At 43.9% G+C, this 19,956-nt stretch overlaps 1 protein-coding gene and 1 long non-coding RNA gene across 2 annotated transcripts in view; one reads left to right on the top strand and one right to left on the bottom strand.

Annotated features, from left to right (window-relative positions):
• Window positions 1-4,051: 4,051 nt before the first annotated feature.
• Window positions 4,052-19,956, bottom strand: part of LOC117524748 (sodium channel protein type 4 subunit alpha B-like) — a 295,022-nt gene continuing 279,117 nt past the window's right edge. The window contains exons 30-31 of the mRNA XM_034186600.1: window positions 11,815-12,085; window positions 4,052-7,041 (exon numbers count right to left, since the gene is read on the bottom strand). Coding sequence (XP_034042491.1) covers window positions 5,762-7,041; window positions 11,815-12,085 — 1,551 coding nt within the window. The 3' untranslated portion in view covers window positions 4,052-5,761. The remainder of the gene's footprint in view (window positions 7,042-11,814; window positions 12,086-19,956) is intronic.
• Window positions 13,298-14,589, top strand: LOC117524845. Its single transcript, XR_004564886.1, has 3 exons — window positions 13,298-13,353; window positions 14,084-14,204; window positions 14,579-14,589. It is a non-coding gene; the product is annotated as an uncharacterized LOC117524845 (long non-coding RNA).

Here is a 19,956-nt window from a genome sequence, read left to right as displayed (position 1 = left end):
AACACCGACGGGAGCGAGACGAAGGGTGTGGTCAGGCACAAGCCGTCCCTCTTCCTCCCGGGTCCGAAAGGAGGCCGTCTTCCCCACGCTCCACAGCCAGGGCACTCCACGTGACGACAGCTCCCCCTGCTGCCGTTGCTATGGAAATGAGCAGGGCCAAAAGGCAATCAGATCAGAGACAAAGGAGGCTGGTCTGTGGGGAGTGTTTTCTCTGCAGCTCACCTGAGCACACACAGAAAAACTGCCCCAAACGGTCAAAACAGCAGCACTCGTCCTTAGAGACTGGGCTAAGGGTGGGTCATAATACCCACACGGGGAAACCCCATAAATCTGCACGAATCCCAGTCACAATCCTAAGTGAGGAGTTAACCCTTCATGCCCCAGCACTAGTAGACACGGGGTCGGAAGGGAATCTGCTGGACAGCAGGTGGGCAAAGGAAGTAGGGCTCCCTCTGGTGGCTCTGCCTTCACTTTTGAAGGTACAGGCACTAGATGGCACCCTTCTTCCATTAATCACACACCAGACACAGCCCGTGACATTGGTTGTGTCTGGGAATCACAGGGAGGAGATTGTGTTTTATGTAACTTCTTTTCAGAAGAAGTCGGTTTCAGCATTTTATCCGGATATTCCACTGTTAAAGGAGATTTTTTTTTAATGAAAGACCTGCGGACGGGTCTTCTCTGTTCTCTCACGACGTCCTGGATCAATAGAGCCTGAAATGTGGAGGTTTTAAGCTTGAAACAGGCTGATGACGCTGCCTGAGAGCGCTGAGCGACGTCTCGCACCGTGAAAAGTCCTTAAAGCGACAGAATCACCTCAAAATCTCTCATCAGCTGTTAAAATTTTCACTGAAAACCAGCTTAATTTTTCGAACCATGTCCACTTCGATGTGTCTCACAGGTTTAGAAAAAATTTTGATCAAACAACGCGCCAGTCTCTCAGCAACTTCTCAGACAAAGGAATTCCGACGAGGGGCTGGACGACTCCTCCCACAAGGAGTGCTCACAGGCGAATGACGTCACCGACAGGCGTGGAAAAACTCACGCATGCGCACGAGGGTTCAAGCATGTCTGACGTAAAAACATATGAATGAAATCCATATAGTTTTTGAAAAAATAAAAAGGACCTATACTTTACGGACAGCCCTCGTATGTGATGTGATGGAAAAAAAAACATCTTAGTTACTAAAATAATTCTGTTGCTTGAGGGTTAAAGGTGTCCTCTCCAGTTTTTTTTTAACCATTTAAGTCATTAAAATGACTTTTTTTTTGGCACCACTATAATTATTTAACCCTGTAGCGCCAACATAATCAAAATTATCCTGGTCTTGAACCATTTTAGGATTTTGACCCATGTGGGCTAAAACAGACCTTCAACTAAGACTGAAAGTGCTGAAAACAAGTTAAATCAGAAAGAAAGAAAGTGATGGACAAAGCTTGCAAACACGAGCTAGTAGAAAACTCTGGATAAAATCTGGTCATATTTTACTCCAGAGTTTTGCTGGATACCTGCTGGACGGGTAAGACAACCATCACACAGCTCAACTTGGTTTGCCAAGACTGTTTTACACAGTCACTTGGTCTGAGGTAAACTTTGAACCTTGTGCACCCGCTTTGTGTCCTCTGTAAAATCTCAGTGACTTCGCGCAAAGCAAATTTACTTAATTTTTCTGTAAAATCAAAATACACTTAAGAATGTGGCGACTGGACGAAGACTTTTTGATTGTTGTAGTTGGCTGTATCACCAGATTTTTGTAAACACTGTTTCTGCGTGACTACAATGTTACCGCCACGTGGGCCGTTTCTCTGAGCCCGATCCAGCACACAGGTGCCTCGTTTTCAGGTCCCAAGGCCACGCCCCCGTATCACCTAGTTGCAGCAGAAAGACAGAGATGACACGCAGCACCAGCGATTGCACCCAGTCCAAACCCAACTCTTCTTCTGTGCTGGTCCAGTGGACCAGCGAACCATCCCACAGCGGCCGCAAACAAACACGCGGATTAAAAAAAGACATCTTTAGTGTCTTTTTCCTCAGTTCTTTTCATTGTCATCTCACCTGCACCAAGGCATAACGCTGAACATGGGACTGGAAATAAAATCAGCTCCCACCAATCAAAGCACTGGGTGGGCGTGGCTATCAAACTGTCAGAAAGTTGACAGTGTGGCATATTTTGACTTCCCAGATTAATCTGACTCGACCTCTGATTTTGCAAACGATATGTTTCACTGGAGAATTCGCTCACATTTGTCCAAACATGCTGAAAAAAAGAACCCAAAACGTATGTCTAAATTTTTTTTTTAAGATTGGTGTGACTGCTTCATCCAACAAGAAGCAAAATACATTTAATCAGCGCATTACTTATTTGTATTGCAAACGCCATGTTAACAAGCAGAGTCTAATGGGTTAATGAATGTTAATATATGAGGTACAAAGAACTCAAACCGATTCATGTTGCCACTAAATGAATAAAGCATCTGTTTAGAGCCAAATGTGTGCATGTTCACCTCACTAAATGTAATTAAATATTTTATAACGCCTTTATACTTATAAAAGATAACAGTTAGCCTTGTCTTAGCCAAGCTGTCCTTTTCATTACTGTTCTGGTTGTCCCACAAAGTGCAAAGAAGTGGAGTGCTCAGTAGTATGAAGGTTGTTCCCCCCTTTAAGATCATGATCTTTCAGGTTGAGAACATGATTTATTATTCTCACTCCTTCTCTAAGACCTTGCATGTCCTTCTCGTTAATTCTTGTCCTTGTTTTATGGCAGTTGGCATCCAGCTTAGTAGTGCATTAAGCTGGATGCCAATGTTCGCTTGAACAGTTTTCGGATGTTGAAGGTTTTTTCCAGACACTGATAACGCATCAAACATCAAAGAGCAACATGAAGGTGTCACAAAACTAAACGAGGTAAAACCGCTATGTGCTGATTGTCGCACTCTGGTCAGTGCTGGTCCACAACAGATCTCACCTTTGTTTAATCCTGAATCAGCATCATCCAAGTAAAATGAAAAGGGTGCAATTTGCAAGACTGGAGGTGGACCGAGCCGAACTCAGAGCAGACAAAAAGTTGGTAACAGCAGGTGATTTGTGGATAAAGTTTAGATCCTGACTGAGGAAAAACCTTTTTGTGCTGCATGACTGGATTTGATCTATGGATAAAAAAAAAAACTGCAAAGAAAATTAAAATGATCTTCACCATAACATGCCAAATTCACCAAATATCACAAATTATTATGAACTTTGCAACACGGTTCAAGACAATAACAGTAATTTCCTTTTTGAACATCTTCGTATTCGCATCAAAGTTTGACCACAAATGTTTAACTACATTTAATTACAATTTATTTTTTCAGATTTTCTGAACACATTCAAATTCAAATCAGCTTTGATTATAAGCCTGTGACCTGCCAAAGTATAAAAAAGTATCCTTATAATTTTCTGTTTTATTGGTTTATAACTTTAAAAAAAAACTGTTCATTCTGTGATTTGCAAAATGAAATAAAATTTCTGTAATTGTTTGTTTTGAGCTAAAACAAGACAGTTTTCAGATCATTGAAAGAGATATGATTTGATATATTTCATTTATAATTTGTTATAAGATAAAAGAGAAGAACAATATTTGTAGTTGTGTCCATTTTATTATGATGTCCATCACTTTTAGCAACTGATTTTGAAGTAATACAAAAGTATTCAGATTACATTTATGTAATCCAATGGATTACATGACAAATTATAAAACTGGCCACGTAACTTGTATTTAGTAGCAGTGATTACATTTCAAAGTCACCTGACCCAACACTGACCACTGGATGTCGCCATCGCCACCATTGTCTTCAGACCAATTCTAGTCTCATGAACCCACAGAACCTTTGTCACAGGTGTCTTGGTGGCTTCCTGCACTTGTCTTCTCAGTTTTTTGCAGCAACAAACAACTAAATTAAATCAACAACAGAAGTTATTTTTTGACTTGGAAATGTTTTTGTATCAATAAGTGGGGTTTCAAAACTATGGAAGGAAGGATGTTCTGGTGTCGTGTCACTGACTTGTGCTTTTCAGTGCGTTGCCTGGAGTGTTGTTTACCCTCACTGACTCCTCACAACATGGATCACTAGTGATTTCATACATCAGTCAACTAAAACCTTTTAACTCAACCCAACCAATCTCCTTTTAACTACAATATTTCCAGAGTATAAGTCACACCTTTTTTTGTTTTATCAGCTCTTTAATTTGAGATTTTTGTGGCCTGTTGCAGTGTATTTTTTTTTATTACTGTCTACTTTTTTATTATTTCAGTTTATTTTGTTTAATGCTTTGATTCCTGGTAAAGTCTGATATAACTAGTCATTATACTTACTCTTGATAATAGTAATAAACTTGTGATTTTTCAGTATATAAGTTGCAGGGTCTCCCAAACTACCAAAACAAACTAAACAAAACAAACTCCCCACCCCACGACTTAGTATGCTAATTATGCACTCTAAAGTGACCAGACTTACTATGGATTAATTGTTCTATTAAAGGGGTGAATATCTATGCAGTTAGTTCAGGTGATGCTTTAAAAAATTCTTATCACTTTGAGATTAAAGAGATTATTTTTATTTTGTATAATAAAACATTGAGAATAGTAACAATAACACAATAACATAAAAATATTTAAATCTAAACTTTCAGACAAATCACCTGCTGAGCAAAGAACTAACCGTTGTGACAATGTTTCACCACCAGGGGCCAAAAACATGTTGGAAAGAATCAATTTCATTGTGCACTGAACTGATTTTTGGTGTTTTCCAAAAGCTTGTCAGGAGAAAAATAAAGACTTGACTCTTTGAAAGCAGTTTTTGCCCCGGTGCGCTAAAAGGACACCACGCGTAACCTCAGAGATGCCAAACTGGCAAGAAAACGCGATGAAACAGATTTTTGTTTTGTTGTCGTTTTTCCTGAATTCGCTGTCTCCTCGTTAATTTTGCCGCCGTTGTTCAGCCACTTTTACATAGCGAGCATCGCTCCAAAGTTGAAAGAGGGAGATTTTGTACATTTTTATTCAACTTACTCTAAAAAATATAAAAATAGTAATAATTGTACCGCTATTAAAAGACTGGTAACATCAACAAAGTTATACTTTTACTACGAAAAACATTTTTTAAATTTGTTTTTCATTATTTTGCCTTCTCTCTCGAGTCTCAAGTCAGCCACAAAGCTGTCGACCGTCAACAACGCCAAAAGGAAGTCAACACCCATCACGCTTACAGCCAGGCGTAAATACTAATCAACTGTGGTGAGGGACAGCGCCCCCTGCAGGCCAATAAATGATAGGAACATCTTTGATACACTTGTTCTGATGTCTCTGACTGCTGAAAAGGTCAAAGGTTTGTCAGTGTTCTGATGCCTCAGCAATCCAGAGTTTGATCTCCTTGCATCAAGCGGAGGCGGACCTGACTGAACTCGGACAACCGGCATTCTTTTTCCTGCCTCTTTAGTTTACCTGCTTCCCGTTAGGAAACCCAAAAATTTCATCCCGTTTTCTTTGTTGAGTTCAGGAATCTTCACTGGGAACAGGAATAAGCAGTAAAGGTAGTAAATACTCCTCATTGCTCTTTTGCTCAGCTCGTCCTGTATTTAGTTGCTCGCCGCTTCTTGACATCACCACGGCAACATTCCTTGGCCATTTTACATTTGGTAAACAAAAGAACATTTGGGTTTAACCCGAAGATGAGGAACGCTTCAGTTGTCACTTTTTTTGCTTTTTGGTTCCTGTTATGGTTAAGTTTCCTGCTTTGTGTCGTGGTCGGCCACAGGTGGCATTTGTTCACTTGGTTCACTGCCCGCCGTGTCGACGGCAGCTGATTCCGATTTGATCTCAGATGGGGCTTGTGTCACGCTGCTATATGATGGCGGAAATGAGGTGGAGGAATTAGCTTTAGCCCGCTCTATCCCCTTCAGACTCAAGCCATAGTTTTCAATCATCAACATGGCAATCAGGCCTTCTTTCTCCGGTGCGTCATCTCCAAATATTAGCTTTCCTTCCTGCCCATCAACACTTGTGTGCCGTGGTGTGCTGATCTGGCGATACAAGTAAGAGGCCGCCTTCATCTGCCGCCTCACCAGGTGTCTCCGGTAGCACCTCTGGATGACTGTGGCCGACACATCTTCTTGCTTTCTTCTCAGGGTCGTTGTGATTGGCTCGTAGGAGATCTTGGATGGATTGGCCTTCATGAACTTTTCCTCCATCTGCTGCTTGAGAGCATCCATTTCACCGGACTCCCCAAGGACACGCTTGGTGAAGGCGAAAAGGATATCCAGGCAGTGGATCTTGTCACCACTGACCATTGGCAGGTCCATGGAGATCAACTTGATCTTGTTTGGCTTGGCGATGCGCAGCGGTTCTGACAGAGAGTCTGCAAAGTCCGACAATTTGGCGTACTCAATAAACTGTGTGGCCTCCGGGTCAAACTTCTCCCAAACCTCATAGAACATCTCAAAGTCGTCCTCGCTTAGCGGCTCAGTGCTCTCCTCTGTAGCAACGCTGAAATTCTCCAAGATGATGGCAATGTACATGTTGACCACGATGAGGAATGAGATTATAATGTAAGTGACAAAGAAGGTGATACCCACTGATGGGTTCCCACAGTTTCCTCGGATGGTGGTGCCCGCGTGGGGCATGTTGGGGTCGCACTCTTCTGGGGAGTTATTGAGGATGGGGCTGAGCAGGCCATCCCAGCCTGCAGAAGTGGTGATCTGGAACAAGCAAAGCATGCTGTTTCCAAATGTCTCAAAATTGAACATGTCATCGATCCCTGCCTGCCTTTTCACGTAGGCAAAGTTGGCCATGCCAAAGATGGCGTAGATGAACATGACCAGGAAGAGGAGGAGTCCAATGTTGAAGAGTGCTGGAAGGGACATCATGAGGGCAAACAACAACGTCCGGATGCCCTTGGCACCCCTGATGAGACGCAGGATTCGTCCAATACGAGCCAGTCGGATCACTCGGAACAGTGTTGGTGACACAAAGTACTTCTCGATGATGTCAGCGAGCACAATGCCTGGAAAAAAAAAAGATGAAAATATGTCAGTTACATCTGTTTGTCCAAACTTTCACCCATTTTTCTCAACAGACCAAAGACACGAGTCACATCTCCTTTTACACACCAAAAGCACAATAATCTGTTGTGGGCTTTATCATCGCCACAAGAAATCGTCTGGAGACATGTCGGAACAAAAATTAGTAAGTCCCTTTGGCTGCTCCCTTCTTTGCACTTGGGGTCACCACAGCAGATCTGAGGTGGATCTGCATGTTGAACTGGCACAGGTTTCATGCCGGATGTCCTTCCTGACACAACTCCACATTACATGAAGATATGTGGCAGAGGTGGGGTTTGAACTGGGAACCTTCCACACTGAAACCAAATGGACTAACCACGTGGTCACCAGCCCTGCCGTAAGTGCTTCCCAAAATAATACACAATAAAAGATAAAACTTTAACAAACAAACCTTCTGGGTTCTTCCAGTTCCTTGGGTGGACTGGATGTTGGGTAGGGGTGTGGAAACCAGTGGTGAGGAAAGGTTTACCGACCTCGACTTCGTGAATGAAACTGTGATCTTTGTGGAATCAGTGGATACTCTGATCGCAGGGGAGTATCTGGGTTCGATCCAGATTAACATCCAGGCTTTCAGTGCCTTTTTGGACTTGGCCGTCAGACGTGTACAGTGGTGGGCACAGATAACCAAAAAATTAACTTCGATAACAGATAATAAGATAACTGAAAAGTTATCTTTGATAAAGATAAACCGATAAACCACCCAAAAATGTATCGGAAGTTACAAATAATTGATAACCGTAAATTACAGTGTTGTCTATGGGACATTTGCAGTTACTAAAGAGCTGAAATTGATTTTTAACACAATCGCTTTTGAAAGCATCAAAAGCCATAAAAGACCTAAATAATAAGCAAGAATGTTTGACCATGCTGCCTCCTGCAGGAAGCAGCACAGACAAATCCTGAGAGCACCCACGAAATCAATTCTTCACTAATAATAATCATTTTTCTTTCAACATTCTGCCCCTGCTGGAAGCTCTTGTTTACACCAGCACTCTCACCACAGAGACACACTGAGAGCAGCCATAAGGCCAGCTCCCTATCAATTTCAACACTCCGGTCAGGCGGAGGTCTTGAAAAATAAAGTCATACTAACTTATGGTTTTTTGAAAATACTGATAGAATAACTCCATTAATGTCAATTCTGTCATTTGTACAAAGTTAAAATATAACATATATCTTTTAATGTTGAATAAGGCACTAATTCTGAGGTTTTGTAACAAACACAGACCACAAAGCATTCTGGGTAAAAGTGCTAAACAGTGATTGGTTCAGTAATCCATTATGTAAACCAACACCTTAATGTGACGTGTGTCATGTGTTGGTTTAAAGATAAATGTGCTTTTGTAAAATATTCCATTTTTATTTGTAAAAACAGGCATTTTTACGGAGTCCTGGAAGTGTCATCGCAATTGCATGTTTTAAAACTTTTATGATGTTGTAAAACGTGCACTCAATATTAGTAAGTAAGTAAGTAAATTTATTTATATAGTGCCTTTCACAGACATAAGGCCATGTACACACGTTGTCGGATATTTGTAAAACCGAATATCTTACCCTTTCAGTTTGGGGAAAAAACTTCATCCACACTACGTCGTTTAAAAAAAAAATCCATCCACATCGAACCGTATAAATGTGTTGTAATTAGTCTGCCAAACCTTTGGGTGGCGGTACTGATTAAAATTCTATCCAATCAGGAGCCTTTTTCTCTTGTCGTCACTTACACAAAAACTAAAAACATGATGCCAACCTCGTTCGTGTGGACCGATAAGGACCTATGAGATACAGAGACACCTCGAAAGATCTTCTGGGTCACAAGGTCGCCAGACAGAGGTGATGCTGATGTCTTTGCAGAAGAATGAAGGTCCAAGTCTTTTGGGTCCTGGTTCTTCCTGTCTGATGGTCTGGTTGTCAGATATGGACTCTAACCAGTGACCTGAGGTGATGACTGGATGTCTTTGGTAGTTGGTCTGCTTGGAGGATCCTTGGGTCAGGAGGATCACTTGCATTAGGATTGAACATCAGCCACATTTTGGCCATGTGGTTTGTTTTTCTGGGACTGAGCTTGAAGAAGGTTGGAGAAGGTTGGTGATACACCCACATTTCACCAGGTGCGACAAATAAATGGCTACTTTCCAGAAGTGGGGATGGACTGGTTGTTTTCCTGGGTGGTTGGCATCCAGGAGCCAGGGCAGTTGACACAAGCAACCTGATCTCATGGCATGACGTCATCGCGAAAAGTACATTAATCTATTGGTTCATGATACCATCACGAAAGTGCCACATTTTTGTGATGGGAGCACAAAATGCGGAGTGACGTGTGTGTGTGTGTGTGTGTGTGTGTTGGGGGGGTCTGTGGGGGTTATGGTTATGGTTAGGGGGAAGGAAGATGGGTAGAAATAGTAAAATAAAGAAAAATGATGATGGGAGCATAAAAAAAGCATTTGATTGAGATTGGGCTGGAGCGCAGCACCAGGGTCTGCTGCCAGACCTGACGTGACCCTTCACATGCTGCTCGGTTTTAGTGTACTAAAGCTGAGCATCTCCACTTAAACCACCTTGTTGTGATTTCAGATTGATTGAGTCGGAACAAAGCGCCACCTCGAGGAAGCCGGTCTCATTGTCCAGTTACTTATGAACCAAAGCTTCAGAATGCACCTGATCCGTCTATCAGCCGCTGAACAGTCACACGTGGACACTGTGAATTATTTAAGCCTGCAGCACTGCCCCGTGTGGTCATGACGTGTGCACATGTGCACACTAAGAGCACACGTGCACAGTTTGCAGAGGTTGAAACCAAAGCAGGTCATTTAGGCATCAGTGCTCATATCAGGCGAGTGCCGCTCCTTTTGTTTGCCTGACAAGAATGTGTGTGTGTGTGCGCGTGTGCATGCACACGCTCAGGCGAGGTTGCCCTGGGAGGTGAAGGTAACAGCGGCAATCAGAGCTGCCACTGGGCCTTCCCCAGAGACAAATCAGATGTGATTGACCCGTTACATCAGCTGGTGTGTGTGTGTGTGTGTGTGTGTGTGTGTGTGTGTGTGTGTGTGTGTGTGTGTGTGTGTGTGTGTGTGTGTGTGTGAAGACCACTCTGGATTTTAATCCTCCACAAGCAGCCCTCACGTCACATTTGGCGGTTTCTCCTCTGGGTACCTGAAATCCTGCCTGCTTTTGTAAACATTTAGCAGTTTTTTTTTTCCAGCTGCACTTTTTGTATCCGGTGTTACACTGACCTGCCAGCAGATGGCAGATTTACACCGTGCATTGGTTTTGATGTTGTCCGAACAGTTTTTAACCCTTTGTGCACACCACAGTGTAAAGGCAAAAACTGTTTGTGGAAGTCGACATTGTTTCACTCCACAGTGGACCGAGTTACGCCTCAGGGCACCTGAGCTGATTTCCCCCAATCAGCTCTCACCTGGTGTTGTTTGCTGCAGAGTTGTCTTGTGGTCTTCCAAAGGCTTCAGGGTTTAGACATGTTTTTTAGGGTGGGGTTAGCACTGAAGGAGCTAAGTTAAAGCATCGTGTCAACAAGCGTCCTCGCAAGGATAGAAACATAAGAATGTGTGAAGCTGTGAGAGACAGATGCAGGAGTGGGAGGAGCTATCTGGTAAACGATGTGATGGTGGTTCCCCTTGGGGTCATCCCTTCTGTCACCTATAACTCAACCACAGGGTGACGGTGTGTGTGTGTGTGTGTGTGTGTGTGTGTGTGTGTGTGTGTGTGTGTGTGTGTGTGTGTGTGTGTGTGTAAAAGAAGCAGGGGTCTGTGTTTTGGCCCGGGTTCGTTTGTCTGTTGTTCTCATAGACTGAGGAAAAGATGGATGAACCCTGATGTTTGACATGTTGTCGGCGACAGACAGCGGCTCAGCCGTCTGTCGCCGATAAATCAAAGTGTAATCACAGCAGAAGCACCTCACAAAGACTGAAAGATTCAAACGGAGGGTTTTAAGACGATGTCACTGTCAAAGCTTCAATACACTTCAAAAGATGCAAAAAACACCAGACGCTTGGACGCACACTTGAACGCAGCACAGAGTATTAAAAATCTGATCATTTGAATGATAAAGATGAAACGTGGGTTCATCCTGGAATGTTCTCGGCCAGTGGTTTGCAAAGTGTGGGGTGTGTTCTACTACAGGTGCACTTTGGGATGTCATAAAAATATAATATAATAAATAATAAAAAATGTCCGATTTTTTATTTATTCATAAAATTTAAAGTGACCCCAAAATATGTACGATTATTTTAAACAACTTAATTTGAAATAGCAGGATGTGCAGCTGGTCTGCTCTGTGTCAGCTTGATCCCATCAGATCTCAGCAGCTAAGCAGAGCAGGATCTGGTTAGTACTTGGATGGGAGACCTCTTTGGGACACCAGTGGCCATGTGTGTTTCTCCAGGTGAAACTGGAGCTGCATTAGGCAGGACATCCAGCGTAAAACCTGTGCCAAATACCAATGCGGATCTGTCTATATCCGCTGTGGTGACCCCGACCAAAAATGTGAGCAACCAAAGGGACAACAACAACAGCAATTTGAAATAACAACACAAGGCCTTACTCACTTTTTTTTTTGGGGGGGGGGGGGGGGGATATGAGTGCAGCCAACATTATGTTTGTCATGATGAGATGAGCTTCCAGCCCCCCACCCCCCCAAAAAAGAAGCAACAAATAACTGTAAGTCAACATTTGACAGTGGAAAGCCTGGATGAACTCACCAACGATGGAGAGTATGACGACCACAAAGTCAAAGATGTTCCAGCCAATGGTGAAGAAGTAGCAGCGCAGCCCCACGATCTTAATGAGGCATTCAGTGGTGAAGATGACGATGAAGCCCACGTTGATGTTGTACAGGATGTATTCAATCTGAGCAGATTGTTCGTCCGTCTCCACCATCATGGTAATCATGTTGAGAAGGATCAGCACCATGATGATGATATCAAATGCCTGCTTGGCCACCAGGTCGAAGAAGAACCCCTGTAGCTCATTCTGGATACAAAAACACCACCAGAGGTCAATAACAGAAGCTCATTTCCAGTGAAGACCAGATAACCTGGTCACTACCACCCAGGACAGCAAAACCTTTTATTTTTTGGTCTCCTATCTATAGGGACTTGGAAAACTCAGCCACATGGGGTGTGCAGCCAGTACATTCTGAGTGCTGGTCCCAAGCCGAGATAAATGAGGAGGATTGTGTCAGGGTGGGCATCCAGTGTAAAACAAGCCAAGATTACCATGCAGGGTACAAATCATATTTTCATACTGGATCAGTCAAGGCGAAGAATAATCAAGAAGACTTCTTGATTATTCTTCTCTACAAGAGTCAAGACAGAAGTCAGACCATCAGAGCAAGAATTTTAGCTGAGGAAGCTTCTGCAATTTGAAGCGAAACGTCCTCGCGTCAAGCAACCCAGTCCAGTTGAAGATTCAAGCTTCTCTACAGTGGGAGAAGAGGAAAACTAGAAGGGTGGAAGTGAGAGTGGGGACTTTGAATGTTGGCAGTCTGACTGGTAAAGGGAGAGAGCTGGCTGACATGATGGAGAGGAGAAAGGCAGACATATTGTGTGCAAGAGACCAAGTGGAAGGGAAGTAAGAGCAGGAGCATCGGCGGTGGGTTCAAGTTGTTGTATCATGGTGAGGACAGGAAGAGAAATGGTGATGCGGTTATTTTAAAGAAAGAGCATGTGAAGAGTGTGTTGGGGGTTAAGCGAGTGTCTGACAGGGTGATGAGTGTGAAGTGCCCCACAGGTAGGTTGATGATGTTGGAGAAAGAATATTTCTGGAGTGAGTTAGATGAGGTGGTGGAGCGTGAACCCAAGCATGAAAGAGTGGTGATAGGAGCAGTCTTCAATGGCATGTTGGTGAAGGGAACAGAGGTGATGAGAAAGTAATGGGTAGATATGGTATCTAGGACAGGAATGTGGAAGGACAAATGGTAGTTGATTTTGTAAAAAGGATGGAAATGTCTGTGGTGAATACCTACTTTAAGAAAAGGGAGGAGCACAGGGTAACATATAAGAGTGGAGGAAGGTGCACACAGGTGGACTACATTCTGTGCAGGAGATGGAAATTAAAAGAAATTAAAGACTGTAAGGTGGTGGCAGGAGAGAGTATAGCTAGACAGCACAGGATGGTGGTTTGTAGGATGAGTTTAAGAGGTAAAGAAGAAGAAAAGAGTGAGAGCTCAACAATGGATCAGATGGTGGAAGCTGAAGGAGGAAGACTGTTGTGTGAAATTCAGTAAGCAGGTGAGAGAGGTCTTTTCTGTACTGGAAAAAGGTGCCTTGCCCTCTTCAGGTCAGTGGAGTGTCCTTGCCTCAAGTGGAGGAGTTTAAGTATCTCGGAGTCTTGTTCACAAGAGAGGGACAGATGGACCGTGTTATCAACTGACGGATCAGTGCAGCATCTGCAGTGATGTGGTCGTTGTATCGGATTGTCGTGGTGAAGAGAGAGCTGAGCAGGGGGCAAAGCTCTCGATTTACCGATCGATCTATGTTCCGACCCTCACCTATGGTTATCAGCCAAATTTCATGACCAAAAGAACAAGACCGAAAGAACAAGATCACGAGTACAAGTGGCCAAGATGAGTTTCCTCCGCAGGGTGGCTGGGCACTCCCTTAGAGATAGGGTGAGGAGCTGGGTCACTCGGGAGGAGCTTGGAGTCGAGCCGTTGCTCCTCCACGTCAAAAGGAGCCAGCTGAGGTGGCTCGGGCGTCTTTTTTGGATGTCCCCTGAACGCCTCACTAGAGAGGTGTTCCAGGCATGTCCCATCGGGAGGAGGCCCTGGGGAAGACCCAGGACACGCTGGAGGGACTACATCTCACAGCTGGCTTGGAAACGCCTCGGGGTTCCCCCTGAGGAGCTGGGGGAGGTGTGTGTGGATCAGGAGGTCTGGGTGGCTTTGTTTGAGCTGCTGCCCCCGCGACCTGACCTCGGATGAAGTGGAAGAAAATGGATGGCTGGATGGATGGATGGATGGTGAGAGAGGCACTGGATGGAAGGGAAGCAATTTGGACAGCTGGAAAAGTACTGCCGATGTGGTAAGAGAGACAGCTAGGATAGTACTGGGTGAAACATCTGGACAGTGGAAGGAAGACAAGGAGACTTAGTGGTGGAACAAAGATATCCAGGAAAGCATAAGAAGAAAGAGGTTGGCAAGAAAGAACTGGGATCATTGGAGAGATGAAGAATGTAGACAGGAGTACAAGGGGATGTGGCATAAGGTGAAAAGAGAAGTAGCAAACGCTAAGAAAAAAGGCATATAGAGAGCTGTACAATAAGTTTATTAGTAAGGAAAGAGAAAATTAGTTGTACAGATTGGCCAGACAAAGGGACAGAGCTGGAAAGGATGTGCAGCAGGTTAGGATGGTAATAGATGCAAATAGTAAAGTGCTGACAAGTGAGGAAAGTGTGTTGAGAAGGTGGAGGGAATATTTTGAGGAGCTGATGAATGAAGAAAATAGGAGAGAGAGAAAAGGCTAGATGACATGGAGAGAATAAATCAGGAAGTGCAAAATATTAGTAAGGAAGAAGTGACGACAGTTATGAAGAGGATGAAGAGTGGAAAGGCAGTTGGTCCAGATGACATTCCAGTGGAGGCATGGAAAAGTCTAGGAGCGATGGCAGTGAAGTTTCTGACCAGACTGTTGAATAAAATCTTGGAACGTGAGAGGATGCCTGAGGAGTGGGGACAAAGTGTGCTGGTTCCTATTTTTAAGAACAAGGGTGATGTACAGAGCTGTAGTAACTGCAGAGGCATACAGTTGATCAGCCACAACATTAAGTTACGGGAAACAGTAGTAGAAGCTAGGCTTAGAAAACAGGTGAAGATCTGTGAGCAGTAATATGGCTTCATGCAGAGAAACAGCACTGCAGACGCAATATTTTCCTGAGAATACTGATCATTCGTCCCGAGTCCTTTCTTGTTTGCATTGGTGATGGACAGGTTGACTGATGAGATCAGACAGGAGTCTCCACAGATGATGATGTTTGTATATGACATTGTGATCTGTAGTGAGAGAACAGGTTGAGTCTAGCCTGGAAAGGTGGAGATATGCTCTGGAAAGCAGGGGAAAGAAAGTCAGTAGGAACAAGACTGAGTACATGTGTGTGAATCAGAGGGAGCCCAGTGGAATAGTGCCATTACAAGCAGTAGAAGTGGATGGGCATACTCCCAGGCCCCCCTCCAGGATCCTTGTGAGAGTAAAGAGCTGGTCGGTTGTTCCATGACCAGGATGGAACCCTCATTGTTCCTCTTCAATCTGAGGTTCGACTATCGGCCAAACCCTCCTTTCCAGCACCCTGTAGTAGACTTCACCAGGGAGGCTGAGTAGTGTGATGCCCCTGGAATTGGCACACACTTTCTGGTCCCCTTTTTTAAATATGGGGACCACCACCCCATTTTCCCCACTCCTTAGGCACTGTCCCAGACCTCAACGCAATGTTGAAGAGACGTCTCATTCAAGACAGTCCCTCCACACCCAGAGCCTTCAGCATTTCTGGACAGATCTCATCAACTCTAGGGGCTTTGCTGCTGCGAAGTTGTTTGACTACCTCACTGACTTCCACCAAGGAAATTGATGAAAATCCTCCATCAGCTTCCAGCTCTGCCCCTACTATAGAGGGCGCTCTGGTCTGATGCATCCTCAAAGTGTTCCTTCCAGTGCCGGATTGCATCCTCAGTTGAGGTCAACAGAGTCCCATCCTTACTGTAGACAGCTTGGATGGTTCCCTGTTTCCCCTTCTGAGGTGCTTCACGGTCCGCCAGAAGCACCTTGGTGCCGACTGAAAGTCCTTCTCCATGGTTGCTCTGAACGTCTCCCATGCCCATTGCTTTGCCTCCCCCACAGCATAGGCTGCCACCCTTCGGGCCTGTTGGCTAAGAGACGGTGACACTAACAAAAAGACAGGAGGCGGAGCTGGAAATGTTGTGATTCTCGTTGGGAGTGATGAGGATGGACAGGATTAGGAATAAACATATCAGAGGGACAGGTCAGGTGGAACGGTTTGGAGACAAAGTCAGAGAGGTGAGACTGAGATGGTTTGGACATATGCAAAGGAGGGACCCAGGGTATATAGGGAGAAGGATGCTGAGGATGGAGCCACCAGGCAGGAGGAGAAGAGGGAGGACAAAGAGGAGGTTTATGGATGTGCTGAGGGAGGAGATGCAGGTGGTTGGAGAGACAGAGGAAGATACAGAGGACAGAGTGAAATGGAGATGACTGATCTGCTGTGGCGACCCCTAATGGGAGCAGCTGAAAGTTAAAGAAGAAAAGAGCTCAGTTAGATACTGTGGGGCTAAACCATTAAAAACTTCAAAAGCAAATCTGTTCTCAAAGCAACCTGAAGCCAGCGAAGCCAAGACGGGGGACATATGGTCATATTTACGTTTGCCAGTGAGAGGACAACAGCTGCATTTTGCTTGCAGGCGATGCAGGAGCGCCTGATCAACGCCAAAACACAAGGAGTTACAATAATCCAATCAAATGTTGAGAAACGCCTGGATTACAGTCTCAAAATCCTTACGTGCCAAGGGCCCTTTAACGTTTGATAAAATGCGTAAATGGATAAAGCTATTTTTCACAACCGAATTAACTTGACAATAAAATTTTAGCCTGTCATCAAATATTACACCAAGATTTTTCATTGACAACCAAATGTTAGGTTTCAAGGAGCCCAAAAGGCACCGAAAATTCTGATGGACCACATCCAAACATTATAATTTCCATCTTATTTTCATTTAAGTTCAAAACATTTGCAAACATCCAAGACTTATCATCATTTAGACAGTCAAGCAATGACTGTATGGAATGATTATAATTAGATGTCAGTGGCAGATAAATCTGCACATTGTCGGCATAACAATGAAAAGAACGATCATATTTCCTAAAAATTGACCCCAATGGTAACATATGCAACAGAAAAAGAACTAGCCCAAGAATAGAACCCTGGGGAATCCCAGAGGCAAGAGGTGCTGAAGCTGAGGTGAATTCACCTAGCTGCACAGAGGAACTCTGATTAGTCAAGTAAGACTGGGACCATGAGAGAGCGGAGCCTGTAATGCCGACCCACTGCTCCAGTTGGCCAAGGAGGATCCCATGATCCACAGTGTCAAAAGCAGCTGTCAGATCAAGAAGGACTAACCGCCCAGGGTTTCCTGAGTCGACAGTTACCGTTAGGTCATTAAAAACTTGCAGCAGTGCTGTCTCAGTACTATGACAGGGTTTAAAACCATCATTGGCCACAAAAAAGGACTGGAGCTGAATAAAAACCACTTTCTCTAAAACATCTTTGACAAGAATGGGAGTTTAGAGATAGGCCTAAAATTAGACAGCACAGAGGAATCCATATTTTTCTTTTTAATAAGAGGCTGCACCACGGGATGTTTAAGAACAACTAGAACACAACCGGTGCAGAGGCGAGAATGAATACATACAAGAATAGCAGGGCCACCCGTACTAAATACCTCTTTAAGGCGACATGAATTAATGCTATCCAAGGTCCAGTTCGTAGGTCACGCATGCTTAAATACATTAGTCAGTGAAGGAAGGGATATAGGCTCAAACTGATCAAAAACAGCATCTGAGGGTGGAACTGTAATCTGAAAACTAGGGCCTGCAGAAGAAGAGGCAGGTGGCCTAAGAGCGGAAATGTTTTCAATAAGAAATTTACGAAAACTCTCACAGAGGGAGAGGGAGAGTAGGACTGAGGAATTATCACTGGGATTTACACCGGAGTTAAAAATGTTAAAAAGAACCTGAGGCCTGATGCCTATTACAAAGGACAAGATTGGAAAAATATTCCATTTTAGTAGCTTTAACAGCACTCTGATAGACAGACAGGCTTTCACCAGGAGCTTCTCCAGAAACATGAAGCTTATCTTTTTTCCACTTTCTCTCAGCGTGCCGGCAGAAAGGCCAGAGAGCGCGCGTGGAGTCATTAAGCCACAGTTCTGAAAGTGCTCTGGAACGCCTTAGTATAAAGGAATCTCTACACATAAAGAGTCAACATTACTCAAAAAAAAAACAACAATCTTCAGCATTAAAAACACGACTATCATCCAAAGTGCCGAGTACATCACCAGAAATAATGGAGTCATTGTACAGGGCTGATAATTGTACTGCAGTTTGAGGATTAATTGAGGGCAAACAACGAATAGGGGCACAGGTTTTAGTTCCCAAACACGAGATTGAAACAGTTAAGAGCACAGGCAAATGGTCGGAGATACACGCCGAACCCCAAATTTCAGTTACACACACAGATAAATCATGCAATAAAACCAAATCTAAGATCAGCCTTTTCTCATGTGTCGGGTCTTTGACACATTGAACAAAATTCAATGATTCAGTAAGGTTTAAAAAAAATCAGTGACCACAGCAGACATGAATATTGAAATCCCCAGAGATTAAAAAAAAAAAAAATCATATTTCACAGTGAGACCTGAGAGAAAGTCTGCAAAGTCACAAACACAATCCTTATTCAGTTTTAGAGGTTGATAAAGAACCAGCTGAGGGGCTCCGGGGAGCCAAAGAACAAAGAGTCGGGAGGAAGACGTTCGAAGAACGGGAACATGTGACCTCTGTTACCCCGTAACGTGATAACTGACCACACCAGACGGTGCATAGTGTTCTTATTGGCAGCTGGATGAATGAATGAAGGACTGAGTGTATTTGGTCACCGTCTTCATGAATCTGTGTGTTCGGTTTTGTTTCAGACATGAATTCTTTCCGCTGTGGCACACATCCTGTGGTCTGTCACTATGTCGCGGTTACACATACAGCTCTGCCCAGCAGCTGTTAATCAATCAACCGCTCAGTCATAGAGGCCATTTCAGAGTCGCCGTGTCACTATTCACCACCCGTCACTTTACTTGCTCCTGGTTTTGCCGGGACATTAACCCCGTGGCTTTGCTTCCTGTGCCGTCATTGTATGAATTGATGTGAATCGTTTAGCGCTTCCTGTGAACTCCGTGAACTTGCTGTCTGTCTTGGGATCAGTTTTCTCGTGTGATTCCTTCTCGGCCGTTCTTATCTTACGTACTAACTACCACAGCCAGAGTTGCTTCTGCTACAAACAGTTTACCTCGAAGTGATGATTATCATTTGATGTTTTATCATTGAAGGTTTACTGATTCTGTGGATTGAACTGCGTCGTGCATTTGGGTCAAACATTGCCAAACCTGAGATACTAATGCTGAGCGCGCCGTATCAAATGTGCACTGACACCGACCCACAGCTTCAGAAACTTTGGTTTCAACTGTTGTCGTGCACAAGGACTGGTGTAATACACGTTATAATAACCAGGATATCAGCTGGCAGGGAAACGGTTAGATACATGCAGCAGAAGTCACACAGGCTGGGGTTCAAACCGGTGCATCCTCCGATCCACATCTTGCAGGATATGGTGACTGCCATCAGAGGCAAAACATCTTGACAACTAAAGACTCAGCTTTACGTGAATGACTGGGAACCTTTACCAACAACAAACTGGCAAACCTTAACCAACCATCAGGGGGCGCTTTCACTCAGCTCTAGTATTTGGTGCCTCTGAAATGTGTCATAATATAACAAATAACTGTTTAAAAAAAAGGGATTTTGTCTTGTGATGTTCCTGTTGTATCACCTACAGTAATTTTCAGAATAATAGTAGTGCTATGTGACTAAAAAGATTAATCCAGGTTTTCAGTATATTTTTTTATTGTTACATGGGAAACAAGGTACCAGTAGATTCAGTAGATTCTCACAAATCCAACAAGACCAAGCATTCATGATATGCACACTCTTAAGGCTATGAAATTGGGCTATTAGTAAAAAAAAGTAGAAAAGGGGGTGTTCACAATAATAGTAGCATCTGCTGTTGAC

The sequence above is a fragment of the Thalassophryne amazonica genome, chromosome 1 (genome assembly GCF_902500255.1).
Source record: "Thalassophryne amazonica chromosome 1, fThaAma1.1, whole genome shotgun sequence".
Lineage (NCBI taxonomy): Eukaryota > Metazoa > Chordata > Actinopteri > Batrachoidiformes > Batrachoididae > Thalassophryne > Thalassophryne amazonica.
This window is presented reverse-complemented; position numbering and strand designations above follow the sequence as displayed.